At 34.4% G+C, this 14,721-nt stretch overlaps 1 protein-coding gene and 1 pseudogene across 1 annotated transcript; both read right to left on the bottom strand.

Annotated features, from left to right (window-relative positions):
- Positions 1 to 1,154: 1,154 nt before the first annotated feature.
- LOC124938511 lies at positions 1,155 to 4,834 on the bottom strand. Its single transcript, XM_047478955.1, has 4 exons — positions 4,763 to 4,834; positions 3,146 to 4,655; positions 2,753 to 2,934; positions 1,155 to 2,344 (listed from the first exon to the last, which is right to left on the bottom strand). Exon 4 carries the CDS (start codon positions 2,279 to 2,281, stop codon positions 1,316 to 1,318), a length of 966 nt encoding a protein of 321 aa, XP_047334911.1. The 5' UTR covers positions 2,282 to 2,344; positions 2,753 to 2,934; positions 3,146 to 4,655; positions 4,763 to 4,834; the 3' UTR covers positions 1,155 to 1,315.
- Positions 4,835 to 7,928: 3,094 nt separating this feature from the next.
- On the bottom strand, positions 7,929 to 9,707 carry LOC124937748 (annotated as a pseudogene).
- Positions 9,708 to 14,721: the final 5,014 nt, after the last annotated feature.

Raw genomic sequence — 14,721 nt, 5'->3', positions numbered from 1 at the left:
TAGTGAATTTTGTCCATTTAGGTGAGTGTTTGTAGCGAGCATAGTTTATATTTGATTTTTTCTGGAGGGGTTCTTCAAATAAATAAAATTATATTTAAACTTATAAAAAAAATTATGTAACTTTAAATACTTGTATATTTATTTAAAAATATATGTTTACATTAAATTTGAATTGAACCAAAATTTTATAATTAAAATTAATTCAAAACTAATTAAATTTAAATAATAATAGTTTTATCTAAAATATTTAATTTCTATTCTTAATCTTAAAAAAACGGAAAGAAATAAAGTCATTTATAATAATAAAGTATATCTGTTAAGTAAAAAAAGTATATTTATTTTTTTTTATTAAGAAATTGTTGTCAAATTAACTTTATCTAAGTAGATAAGTGGTATATTGGTAGAAGTAGATGGTAAAAAGAAAACAATGAAATATCATGACCAAAAAGTGATAAAATTTAAGGCTTGGTTCGTTTTGGGATTTTTAAATAACTTAAATAAAACCAAACATTATTTTACTCATTTTTTATCCATTATATCACTCAAATCATTAACCAAAATATTAAATACCTTTATTTTAAATTATTATTTTTTATTTTATTTAAATATATTAATACTTTTTAAATTTTTTTACCAAAAATAATTATTACCTTCTCAAAATCATCCACCATCACTATTTTTTTCTCTCTATAGATTTTTTAAATAACCCCATCCGAACATGACCTTAGAGTAAAATGATAAGTAAAAAGTTTGAGAAAATAAGAAAAAGTTATGACAATTTATAAAAATAATAAAAATAGTAATTTTGTAAAAATGTTCAATTTAGAAAAAAAGAAAAAGAAAAAGAAAAAATGCATTTAAAAATATTATTAATATATTGTAAGGAGATTTGAATTCAAATTAAGCTTCTTTCTGTATTCATCTAAATAAATGAGTCAATATTATCCTAACCATATGAGTGACCGTTGGTCATCACTAATTGATAGTTGATTTCATATGCAAATAGAACCGGTTCAAGTTCCTCTTCATGTTTTGCCATTCAAGAATGTTCTCAAATGTATTCAAGTTGGTTTTGTTTTATATCGCTACGAAAGTAGCTTTGTCTGTCTTAAAAAGCTTTTCAATTAACAAATCTCATAATAAGAACGGTTGAATAAGTTTAAATAAACTTATTGATACAATCAATATTAAAGGATTAACAAATAAAGGGTGTCTTTGTCTAGATTAATACAATCCTCATCATGCTGAAACCATTAAATGTGTGTGGTTGGGGACTAGTAATTGAAAATAAAAAAGTGAAAATGATAACGCAAGCCTACATGAACCGAGAGAATAGGCGTCTGTTGTAAGGAGATATGTTGATACCCGATGGCACTGAAGTTGAATCCATGATGTATGATGAAGAAGAAGAATAGTACATATGACGTTTGGACACAAACTTGCGCATCCACATATGCTTGCCATTGATGGTGAACTTAGCCTTGTCTGCACCATTTAGGATCATATCAATAGCAACAGGCAAATAAAACACAATTCTTGCAAACAAAGATTGTTCTCCAGGAAGCACTTCTTGCATGTATAGAGACTCAATGCAATCCCCATAGATCCATGTAAAGAATTCTTTGATCTCCATTTCAGTAACCGGGTAGCCCTTTGAGAACGTCACAAACATTGTCCTTTCATCCGGGTGCAGCACTTCCTCTCGACCCTGGGACCCACCTGCATTAAGATTGAACAAGAACCTTGTTGTATTACTACTAATATTAGTGGTGGAGGGCCTGGGGCTGCTCATATCCATCAAGCTCATATAGTGGATTAGGTTTCTCTCCATGGCTTCCTCCATGATGTCCTTCATTACCCTGACACAAACATCCTTAATAATCTTGGTCATTCCTTTGACAATCAATACCCGGTTTTCGTGAAAATACATGGCTGAGATTTCCTTGTACACTAAGCTTTTGGTCAGTGATAGGTCTATGGATTCAGGTGAGCAAAGCCATATGACAGCTTCATTGTTTTCAATGAGTTTAAGGCATATGACAGCTTCATTTGCAAGTTCATTGATTAGAAATTTGGGCAAGGACAGGGCTTTCTTCACAACACTCCTGAAGCCAGACCGCTCCAGCCATAGCCAAAGGGCCATGATCCTCATAGACTCAAGCGAATCACGCCCCAGCTCATTTATAAGCACGGCGTAGAGGTCCCTATCATTTGAATGGAAACTCTTGAACTCTTCTAGGGATACAGGTGGAGATGGAACAGCAGTCATGAAAAAATTCATCTTACTGGAAAATTATACAGATACAACAAAATCAGGGGGTAGGTTCCTAGGAATTGGGCAAACCTGTTTCACACCAGACAAATTTGATAGTGAAGCCATTAGCAATCCGAGAAGCGGGAAAAAAATAGAAAGGAAAAGTTAACAAAAAATATAAGCCCATTCTCTGGCTCCATGTAATTAGTCATCTCCAAAATAAAAAATGGGGGTCTTAATTCTTAAAGTTGGAAACCTTAATTTCTTTAAAACAAATTTATTTCAAACTACAGAAAAGAACCAGTTACAACAGATCATGATATAAGCTCATTCTCTGGTTCCATGCAACTAGTCAGTTCCAAAATAGAAAATGGGATCTTAAAGTTGGCTTTATAAATGTCAAAACCTTAATTTCTTTTTAAAAAAATATTGTTTTAAACTACAGAAAAGATTAGTGAATAGAGAAATTGATATGCACAGCAAACAAGACAAGCTGACCTGAAGGTAATTCAGAAACAAGCACAGCTTTCTTCTTCCCTTTCTGTATCTTTGAGGACTGAGGAAACCATGGGTCTCAACAAAATGTTCTTGAAGAGCCCATTTGAGAGACGATGCTGCTTTTAATTGCGTACCCAACCACTGTGATAATCCTAAAGAGCAAGACTCCGATTTATAGCTAACTGAAAAAGGAAAATAATATCTTCAACCACTCAAAAACAGTAATTTTATTTATTTATTTCATATTCAATTCGCCTCCCATATAAGATTGAAAAGCTGTAAAAACTTTGGAATCTTTTTAAAGAAAAATATTTTCTTAGGGAAGGTGGTAATTAATGTAATGAATTGGGATTACTGCAATTTGGTTGAAATTCTATCTTTTATTCAAATTACCTGGCATTTTAAAAAATTTACGCGTGTCAAACTTGAAGCGAGGGCAAAGGCGTCTGAACAGAAAGACACGTCAGTATGTGTTGGCAAATGCTACCAAATTGTTCCGTTGCTTGGATTAAGACAGCATAACGTTGAATCAAATATATGTTCATCAAAGACTTCCAAACTCTTTCTTCTCCATCTGAAAATGGAGCCTGCCTGATTTAACTAGGATTAAGTATGGGAAAAACTAAAGAAATGTGACGAGCTACAAAAAGTGAGTAATTCAACAAGGAATTGGGTAACCAAAACTAGTAGTATAAAGTTTGTAAATGCAATGTGGATCATCATCGCATCATTTATCTACTTTTCATTAGTTTATCCAAAGTTCAAATAATAATCCATAATTTGCACTCAACTTCATTCATTCTTTCTCATTTTATTATTGTGGGTGTGGCTTTGTTAATGAAATTGCTAGGTGTACCATTTTGGAAAAGATAAAATCAATACACATTTTCTCAAAAAGAATGTTCTATATTCACAAACCAATAAAACATGAAATGCTGTACTCTTCTATAAATTATGTAATTTCCAACATAAGAGAATTTCACCAAGTTAAAATCTATGCACATTTTCTCAAAAAGAAAATTCTATATTCACAAACCAATAAACCATGAAATGCTGTACTCTTCTATCAATTATGTAATTTCCAACATAAGAGATTTCCACAAAGTTAAAATCTATACACATTTTCTCAAAAAGAAAATTCTATATTCACAAACCAATAAACATGAAATGATGTACTCTTCTATCAAATATGTAATTTCCAACATAAGAGAATTTCACCAAGTTAGTGGAGCTTTTATCAACATGCCGCCAAATAACCACCTTTTCCATTTTATGCCACAATTATATGCAATCTTAATTGATAGAACCTGACGAAAAGCTCTTAAAAGTTGCTTCAATGAAAACGGTTATAATTTGTCGACTATCTACCTTTGGTGTGATGTTAAGCGCCATTTCTACAACAAAATCAATGATTAGTATTTTCTAGTATTGAGATCAACCCTATTTATACAACAAAAACAATTATTCGTATTTTCTAGCCTTGGTAGTCTACCTTGACCACATTTTAATTATAAATTATAAACAATCAAAATTCCAAGTGAAAATGCCATATTTTTGGAAGTCCATCCGATGATTAAATAACAAAAGATTGATAGAACTTGCCATCTCCATTGGAATTTTTTTTTCTGTGACCACTACAGAGGATGCTAATACAACATCCCACCGTCATGACCCCCACTAGGTAGAAAGGATGGATGTCATACTAGATCACAGAGAAAGCTGGAGTTGCTAGCATAATTCATGGAACTGGACCACATATTTTCGCATCATACCATATATCTGGTTGCTGTAACATTGAATTATCTCCAATGAAAATTTTACCAGCATTTCCATTTATCGTGCTTAGAGAAGATAACCCAGACTTCCCACCCGAAAATTTCATTTGCATCTTTGCTGATGATTTCTGCAAAAGAATCCTGGTGAACAAATACAACAGATAGGGTACATATACTACACTATTTTTGCCAGTCTTGTACAAACCGTATTTACTGAACTATTTTGCTGTCTAACCTTGAGAAAATTTTGGGATGTGAGATTTCAACAGATATATTTGCTGCAATCCTTTGTCGCCAGAGCTAGAAATGTAACTGAAATTCAGCGAAATACTACTGATTGCAGCTTTCTCCAGAAAAAAAATAATAAACTACTACAACAAAAGACCATTTTTTGAGATTTCAAAATTTTGATTTATTTCCACATTCAGATTAATGAACTGCAGAGAACTTGTATGGGAGATGGTTTGACTGCCCTAACCTGTGATGAACAATCTGCACCAGTCTTGTCTTTGTGTTTCAGAACAAATGATTTCTGACAGTAGTGGCTTCCACACACGGCAGGTCAAACATTGAGAAAAACCGCAAAGGAGATAAATTCCATGAAGCCGGAGGCGATGATGATCCATTTGGTTATCTCCTACTACATCCCCTTTGTACATTTTCTGGTGTAAGCCTGTTCAGGCTTTGAAATTTCAGTATAGAGGAACAAGGGAAAACATTTGCCAAATTACAGATAACTTAGGTTTCCTTCAGTAAAACTGAAACTTACTTCTCCTACAAACCATCATAAGATATAGTTACAAAAATACAGTACAATAAGTTGCAATCTTAGATTGCATATGATCATTTTCATTAAGAACTGAAAAATATAATTCAGTCCTAGACCATAATTACAAAAATATGAAGAAAAAATAAGCTGAAAGCATTTCCCAAAGTGATTCCAATGATTGGCAGCATATTTTATCTGCCTAAAAACAGTGACCCATCTTTCCTCCACCAGCCTTCCAGCAAATTACAATAACAGTAAAGTTTCTTAAGCAACCTAACATCTGATATGCTTACCAACTTAGCTAGTAATTTCTCCAAACAACAAATAGGGACATCGTGTTCTTCTTAAGCAATAATTTACCAACTGAAACCCTAAAATTAGCAGGAAACAAGAACATACTTAAAACCTCCAATGGTCCTCTGAACGAGCAGTGCATCTCGCCTTTACCGGAATTCAGCTCGCCGTCGAAAACTTAGCAGTAAATAAGATTATATTAAAATTATTTTGGGTTTCTAATTATTAAAATATTTTTTAAATTTAAATTTAATAAAAATATAATAAAAATATGTTAATTAATTATGATTAAATAATTAGAATAATAATAATATTATAAATAATTAATTTATAAAAAATTAATAAAAGTTCAGAAAAAAAAATCAAAAGAAACCTGATCAAAAAGCATAACAGTCATTATCTATAGATAAATAAAAAGTATTTTTTCATTTTTTAAATAATAAATCAAATTTTGGCTTAGTTTAAATTATAAGAATGATATATATATATATATAAATTATCTTTTAACAAAAGTAATAATAAAAGCTGTTTATTTACAGTTGTTAATTTTTATAATATATAGTTTACAATTTATTTCATAGCATTATATATCAATTAGTATTTATTATTTAATAATTATCTTTTAAATATATATATATATATATATATATATATATATAATTGGAAAGGGAAATTTGAGCAAATGACCATAAAACAGGCCTAATTGCGTATGGTGTGGGGCATAATTTAAATAGCGTTGGTGACCCTCTTTTTTTTCTGACGAAAATGTCTCTATTGCGTCACGCATCCTCCAGTTGCGTGACGCATCCGAGTGCATTGTGAAAAGTCCACAATACACTTGCTATATAATTAAAAAAATGTCCAATTTTTTCCATTTCTTTTCATTTCTTTCTTTCTTGTTCTCTCTCTTCACTTCTCATTCTCCCATTCTCCTCCTTCTCTCTAAAAAGATGACCCCCGACGATGAACCCCGACGACGACCCCCGATGAAGACGTCGGAATCCCAACGAAGGAGATGTCTGCTACTACTGGTATTCTTCCTCCTTCCTTTATTTATTTCGCATTGTTTGTTAGGGTTTAGGGATTAGAGATTGATTAGCTAAATGCCACCGGCGGCGAAATACGGGTGCGTCAAGCAGTTGCGTCACGCAACTGCGTCACGCACCCCAGACCATTTATAGTTAGTATTTGCATTTCATTGTTACGGTGTCTCTCGATTGATAGTATATTTCTAACTTTGTTTACCTGTTTTTGGTTTCATTTCAGACCTGATGATACCTAATGGGATGGAGGTAAGTAAAGATCATAGTTTTATTTCGAAATAGGCTTGAACATGGCATCAATTCTTGCTATTTTCTGCTAGGAGGGTTACCTTCTAATGATTGTTGGTTTTGGTTGTCTGCTTTCTTTGGCATGAATGAATAATTCTTTTTCTTTCTTCATAAGGTACGTTTAAGTTGAGTCTTCAATTTAATGAGGACTATCCAAATAAGCCACCAACAGTTTGCTTTGTTTCTCGCATGTTTCATCCAAATAATAAGTCACAAAACAATATAGTTTCAATCAATTAAAGTATCTTAAATATTATACTATGGGTTCATTTGGAAACACAATTTTGGTCAGATTTTTAACTTTTTTTCAACTTAGTCCGAACAATATACACAAATTTATTGCTAGATTCTCATCTCCATTATTTGAATTATGATATGTATGCATCATAACATACCTATTTGTGGTAATCTTAAAAGTTTGTTCTTCTTTTCCCTTGCCCATTTGCCAGTATATGCAGATGGAAGTATTTGTTTGGATATTCTCCAACTCAGAAGCTGCAATGATATTCTCCCAACTCAGAAAGTAAGGGAGGTTGTTGAGCAGAGTTGGACGACAGACTAATTCTTCCCAAGGTGGTAGGGTGGTTGGTCTCTATAATAGAGATACTGGGATTTTATTAGAACTTGAAAAATGTTTTGAATGGTGAACTACCAACAACATCACATATTTTCTTGAGTTCATTTTTGGGGTATTCAGTTTTAGACAAATCTTGTGCATATATTGTTGATGATTCCCCTCTGCCTATTAAGGTTGATTTCTTCAATTCTGTTAGTCATTATTGTACTGAATTCTGCTTATATCAGTTTTAGTGTTTGTGCCTTTTATGTTGGAATGAGATATTCTACTATAGGTTTTAACTTCAAATAATAACAATTTAACTATCTTGGAACTCTGTTACAATTTATTTATAAATTTTTATATTGTAAAGCATTACATTTACCTCAAATCACAACTTCTGGTTCACAAATCACAATTTATTTGTAACTATCCAGACTTGTTTAACCCTCTATAACTCGAAAGGCTCTGATTTTAGACACTGCAGAGCAAGGTTAGCAGCCATAAAAGCTTCTTTTTGAGGATATTGTCCTTCTAATTTTGTGTCCATAATCCTGAATAGTTTCTGTTTGTCCCCTAAATAAAGAATATCCCACTCCACTAGATTCTGTTCTACACCCATTCTTGACTTATCAACTGCTCGACGGTCAGATAGCAATTCGAGTAACACTACTCCAAAACTATACACATTACTTTTTGTCGTAAACCGACCTGTTTGTTGATTGACAAAATCACAAAAATAATGTATGAAAGTTGATTCTATATATAAGAAAAAAATATTCTGGTGCTGCATAACCGTGGGTACCCATCACTTTAGTCGATACGTGTGTCTTATCTCTAGTTGGTCCTGCCTTGGCCAACCCAAAATCCGACAGTTTTGCATTGAAATCCTACAACACATTCTCTAAGTAATAATTTTCTAAGTGAAAAGTGAAAAATGGGCTTATTACCGTATCTAGTAGGATATTGGAAGCATTGAAATAACGATATATGACTTGCTCCTCGTTATCGTGTAGAAAACAAAGGCCTCTTGCAGCTCCTATGGCCACTTTGAACCTTATGGCCCATGAAAGTGGTTGAGGTCCTCCTACAGAAAAAAAATACAATCTGTTTTCAGCAAAAAGAACATAAATGTGCTTCAGGATCTGAATCACGATCCATATGAGAAACTGCCATAAACATTTTAATGTGTATGTCTGTGTTTTGTGTTCAAATCTGGATCACGTCCAGATAAGACCTGATTTATTCTCTTAATTTGATTACTTTCATTTGAAAAGACCTGATTTCTCAACCAGATGTGGATCCATATAAAAAATTCAAAATTTTATTGGCATATGTTGAAAACTAACTCACTTCTGAAAAGATGATTCTCCAAGCTCCCTTTTGGCAAAAACTTATAAACCAAGAGCTTATCTTTATCACCTTCTGAACAATACCCAATAAGCTTAAACAGATTCGGATGAAGAAGTTGGCCAAGATAGTTAACTTCCGTCTGTATATAATAATACTTGGAAGAAGTCAAAAACAGAGCAAAATAATTACAACCTGAAAAAAAATAAAAAAATATATACCAACCACTCCTTGTGACCTTGGAAGCCTTCAGGTTTAAGTTTCTTGACAGCAACAACGATGCCAGAACCTAGCCTGGAAGCAGTGAGCAATTGTTCATCAATCCAACCTTTGAATACATAACCGAATCCACCTTCGCCAAGAAGACTGTCAGGGCGAAAGTTTCTGGTGGCGTTCCTTAGCTCGTTATATGAGAATGCTTGGCATGAGTTGATGAAAGGATTTCACTCTCTGATCTTGGAGATGGGATAATCATATCATTGTTTTCTCTATAACAAGATGAGACTGTAATATTGTTCATAAAAACAAACAAACAAATTGATTAAACATCAGAAACAAATTACTATTATTATTTGGATCCTAAAACCAACCAAACAAACAAATAATTAAATTTCCTTTCTTGGACAATGTTAGAGGTTATACAAAATTAGGAAACTACATAAAATATTTCCAGATAACTAAAGATATCAAATCGAACTGGATGGATTAACTAACTATACAAGAAACACATTTGTTTGTTACCTGAATTGCTGGAAGGGATTTGAGCTGAATCTTGTGTGACGCATCCTGCGTGACGCATCCAACCAACCAACTAACCTGCATTCAACAAATTAGGGAAAATCAATGATGCTCTGTAAAGGAAATCAACACAAACAATCATATGTATAGGAAATCAACACAAACAATCATATGTAAACGAAATAAACACAAAATATAAAAGAATATATAGTGGAAATTTTTGTTTCGGCCTTCGTCGTTCGCCGTTGGAAGTTCTTCGCAGCTCTAGGCCATTGAATATAGTGGAATGGTCGACGGTGCCTCTTCGATTGGTTCTTCGGCGATGAAAAAGAAGAGAAAGTCTTCTCCGTCACCATTAGGGTTCACGGCGGAGAAGACCTGTATGAGAGAGAAAATGAATTAAAAATGAAATTTTTTTATGACTTTATAGGGTTTCGGGTGCGTCACGCAACTGGAGTTGCGTTACGCAAGGGTATAAATGTCATTAAAAAAAATAGGGGTCACCAGCGCTATTTAATTTATCCCCCTCACCAAACGCAATTAGGCCTGTTTTTTGGGTTATTTACTCAAATTTCCCATTGGAAATGGATGTTTTTTTCTAATCAAAATGTCCTTATTAATGGGTGAGTAGACACGAAAAATTTGACAAAATGACCCTAAAAATGTCTTTATTTGCATCCGTGGACAACGCATAATTTTTGTTAGAATTTTCCTCAAACTTTCTTAACCGGCCAAATAAATACAAATTCCTTAAACCGACCAACGTTTACAAGTTTGAATATTTATTCTAAATAATCAAAAAGGGAAAAATTGTTAGAAAAATTAAATAGTTAATTAATAAGTAATTAACTATCTAAAAGAACTTAATCAAATTCAATTTTATGTGCAGGTACACATCTCCAACCAGACCGGTCAAACCATTGCTAAATACATATCTTCAACCAGACCGGTTAAATCGATTATCCTGAAAGAACTCAAACCGGAATTCCTCAACTGATCTATCTTCTTAGAAAACCGGATCAGCTCAAAATCAGAACCGGTTGAATTGCAAACCAAAATTGCCCGGCTGGTTCAATATCTTGAAGATCTTAAAGCCACTGCACATCTCCAACGAACAGATTATTAAAAGATATGGATATGTTGGAAGTTAACGTGTTAAGATAAACAAAATATTCCTTGTGAATATGCAGAAGAAGGTTCTGAAACATGGCAAAATACAGGGAAATGATTACTTGACTTGGCACAAGTCCACAAACAATCTTCGAGGAGCAGACGGTCTCCAAATGAACAACTGTCATGTGTACAAAAGACAAAGCATGCAAGTCACCTAATCCGGACCGGCACGGCTCCTTCTGACCAATCACTTTGAAGAGAGAGAAATATGATGGTTGTCATATTTCCACTATAAAAGGAAGCACAAATGCCAAAGAAAGATCTCTTCTGATTCTCTCTAGCTCCCACACGAAAATCTGCTCTTCTTTAACATGATTCTTGTGCTCATCATAAAAACTTTGAACTCTGAATCCCGCGAATAAACTCTGATAAATCTGAAAAGCTATTGAGTGATAAGAACGAATTGAAGAAATCTGTGTATTTACGTATTTATAAAAGTGTATTACAATATTGTGTGAGTATTGTAAAGTGTACATCGAACAGTAAATAAGACTCGATTGTGTATTGTATTGTGTTGTGGATTATTCCTTAGTGAATATTCTTCTCACAGTTTGAGAAAAAGGGGTGACGTAAGAGTTTATCTCCGAACATCCATAAAATCTGTATTTTGTGTTCTTCATTTACTTTCGGTCACCAAACCATCCAAACCGGTTTCCCTCATTCTAACCGACTTCTCTCCACTCCCATTTCTAACCGATCCGTGTCTGTTACTTCAAGCTGAAACAAACTACTTCTGCACTTGAACTCAGTTCAAGAGTTTGTGATAATTTGTGTAGTGTTTAGACTGGTTTTAATTCTTAACCGAATTAGAGCCAACCGTTGTGTGTGTGTTGTGTGTGTTTAAAGAGGTCTCCTTTAGCCGGACCCCGTTCCCCTATCGGTGATCCCAATCCTAACAAGTGGTATCAGAGCAGCTAGTCTCAACACTCAAGTAACACGAAGCTGACAAACATTACTCACAATGAGAAGTCCCCGATGCTAGAAAGTTAGGCATTTGTTGATTGGAAGGTTCAGATGTATCTACATCTGATTACCATGGATGATGAAATGACGACCATTCTTAACGAAGGTCCGATAAAGATTGAGAAGGAGAAAGGTGAATGGACAACCAAAGATAGGCGAAGGAACAACCTAGACAACCATTGCAGGAGACATATCTTTAAATCTCTAGACAGGAACACGTTCGGAAAAGTCAGAGATTGTACAACTGCAAAGAAAGCCTGGGAAATGGTGATTCAGCTTCATGAGGGAAATGAAAGAACAAAAGAAAACAAGATACTAGTGGCAACTCAGAAGTTTGAAAACATTAAGATGAAACCGGGTGAAACCATGAAGGAGTTTAGTGATCGGTTCACAAATGTGGTGAATGAGTTGTCTACCCTTGGAAAGAAGTATGACAACAAAGAGATCATTGTCAAAGCATTGAGGTCACTTCTTAGTGCTTGGGACATAAAAACAATAGTGATGCGAGAATCTAGCAGTCTCGGGCAAATGAAACTGCATGATGTGTTTAAGGACTTGAAGGCATACGAGTTCGAGATGAGATCTCGGATCGAAGATGAATCCTCAACATCAACCGCAACCAAAGCTCTAGTAACATCTGTGGAAACAACCATTCCGACACCAATCAAAACCGATGAACAGTTTACCGAAGATGCGATGGCAATGATTGCAAGAAAATTTGAAAAATTCATAAAGAGGAGTTAACCATCAAATAATAACAACTACAACTACGGTGATAAATCTAACGTTAGATGTTATAATTGTAATGCTTTAGGTCATTACAGGTCGGAGTGCAGAAGACCAAAGAGAGACGACCGAAGTCCGGATGACCGAAGACTGGCTGATAACAACCAGAGATGTGAATATCAGCAATCCAGTGAAGACAAAGAAGTTCAGAAGGCATTACTAGCCGATGATGGTGGGAGCTATTGGGCTTATTCCGACACGGAGAACGATGACAACAAATTTCCTTGTCTCATGGCTAAGGAGGAAGAGATATTTGATTTCTCTTTTGAAGAGTTCACCAAGGAAGATTTGGTCATTACCCTCAACGACATGGTCATTGAGTTCAAGAACTTGTCTGCCCTTGTACCTACCCTGCTGAATGTCCAAACCGATCAACTGAGTAACTTCCAAACCGGTAAATCAAGTGGAACCAAGACCGATGAACCGATTGAACTATCCTACGAAAATGAGAAACTCAAGGAGATAGTTCAATCGTTAATCGGAGAAAATGAAAGATCTAAGTATGTCATGGTTGTTTCAAAGAAATCTAGTGAAGTCGTAAACCAGATGTTTACCTACCAAAGACACCCCAAATGCAAGTTTGGCCTTGGATACAAAGGCGGTAAATCGGCTAACTGGAAACATTCCAAAGAGTTGAATCTCAACAAGAACAAGCTTTCGTTCATAAGCTTTGTTAAGAGTAGTTCAACTGATATCGAGGCAGATCATGAAATACCGTTAGCTAAGGAAATTAAATATGTTAGTCCAACTGACACGGCTAAATGACTTCATCCTGAGAGAATGAAAGCCAACCGGCCAGTAAGAAAAGAATCCGACATACGTTCATACAGAACAAATCAACGTTCACTACCACGACACAATGAAACACCAATCGGCAGACATAGAGATGTCAAGCCAAGTAACGGTGAAATAATTAACACTACTACTGGGAAAGTCATCCGACTAATTAAAGTTTGGATCTCCAAGGGACTAATAAACCACAGACCCAAGTAAATGTGAGTACCAAATATGTGTAAATATTTATTTTGCAGATTAAGAAGAACAAGCGGCTAGGGAACTCGAAATGATATATGGACATCGGTTGTTCCAGACACATGACCGGAAACAGTGGGTTGCTAACCGATATTATTCAGGAAACCGGTGAAATGATCACTTTTGGTGATAACTCTAAAGGTAGAGCTGTGAGCAAGGGTAAGATTGTCCATGGCAACTTAACTATAAGCAATGTACTTCTTGTCGAAAATCTGTATTTTAACATGTTAAGCATTAGTCAAATGTGTGATGTAGGATACACGGTTGAATTTTCACAAACATGCATGTTTAGTTAAGAACACTCGAGATAATATTTTATTAACCGGAAATAGGTTAGGAAACAATTACAAAGTTGATTGGAAAATGAAAAGTGAAAACTTGGTTTGCATGATTGCTAAGAATGATTTAAACTGGCTCTGGCACAAATGGCTAAACCACTTGAATCTTAAAAATATTAATGTCATTTGCACCAAAGAGTTGGTTCAAGGAATGCCTAACATGAAATTTGCAAAAGATAAAGTATGTTCTGCATATCAAATGGGGAAACAAATAAAGACAATTTTTAAATAGTAAAGGAAATTTTCAATCAAACCGATGCTTAGAATTACTTCATATGGATTTATTTGGACCGGTTAGGGTCACAAGCCTAGGCGGTATGCACTATACTATGGTTGTTATTGATGACTACTCCCGATTTACTTGGGTGATATTTTTGGTGTCTAAAAATGAAGCTACTCCAAACTTGATTAAACTGCTTAGAAGATTACGAAATGAAAAATCAATACGAATAAATAAGATTAAAAGTGATAAAAGAACCGAATTTACAAATAGCACGTTAACTGCATTTCTTGATGATTCCGGTATTAGGCACGAGTTGTCTAGTGCTAGAACTCCTCAACAAAACGGACTGGCTGAGAGAAGAAACCGAACTCTCAAGGAAGTCGCAAGTTCCATGATAGACGATTCGGGTGTTGCTCAAAAGTTTTGGGCTGAAGCTATCAACACTACATGTTATACACAAAACCGATCTATGATCAACAAACGGTTAAATAAACGTTGTTTGAAGTATACTATGACAGAGTTCCTAACATCCGGTATCTTAAGATCTTTGGCTGTAAATGTTACATTCACATCAACGGTTATAAGAACAAATTGAGCCGAAAAAGGTGGATGAAGCATTGTTAGATCCCGATTGGATCTTA

This window comes from Impatiens glandulifera, chromosome 5 (genome assembly GCF_907164915.1).
Source record: "Impatiens glandulifera chromosome 5, dImpGla2.1, whole genome shotgun sequence".
In the NCBI taxonomy this organism is placed as follows: domain Eukaryota; kingdom Viridiplantae; phylum Streptophyta; class Magnoliopsida; order Ericales; family Balsaminaceae; genus Impatiens; species Impatiens glandulifera.
Note: the sequence above shows the minus strand (reverse complement) of the source record. Positions and strands in the feature narration are given on the sequence as shown.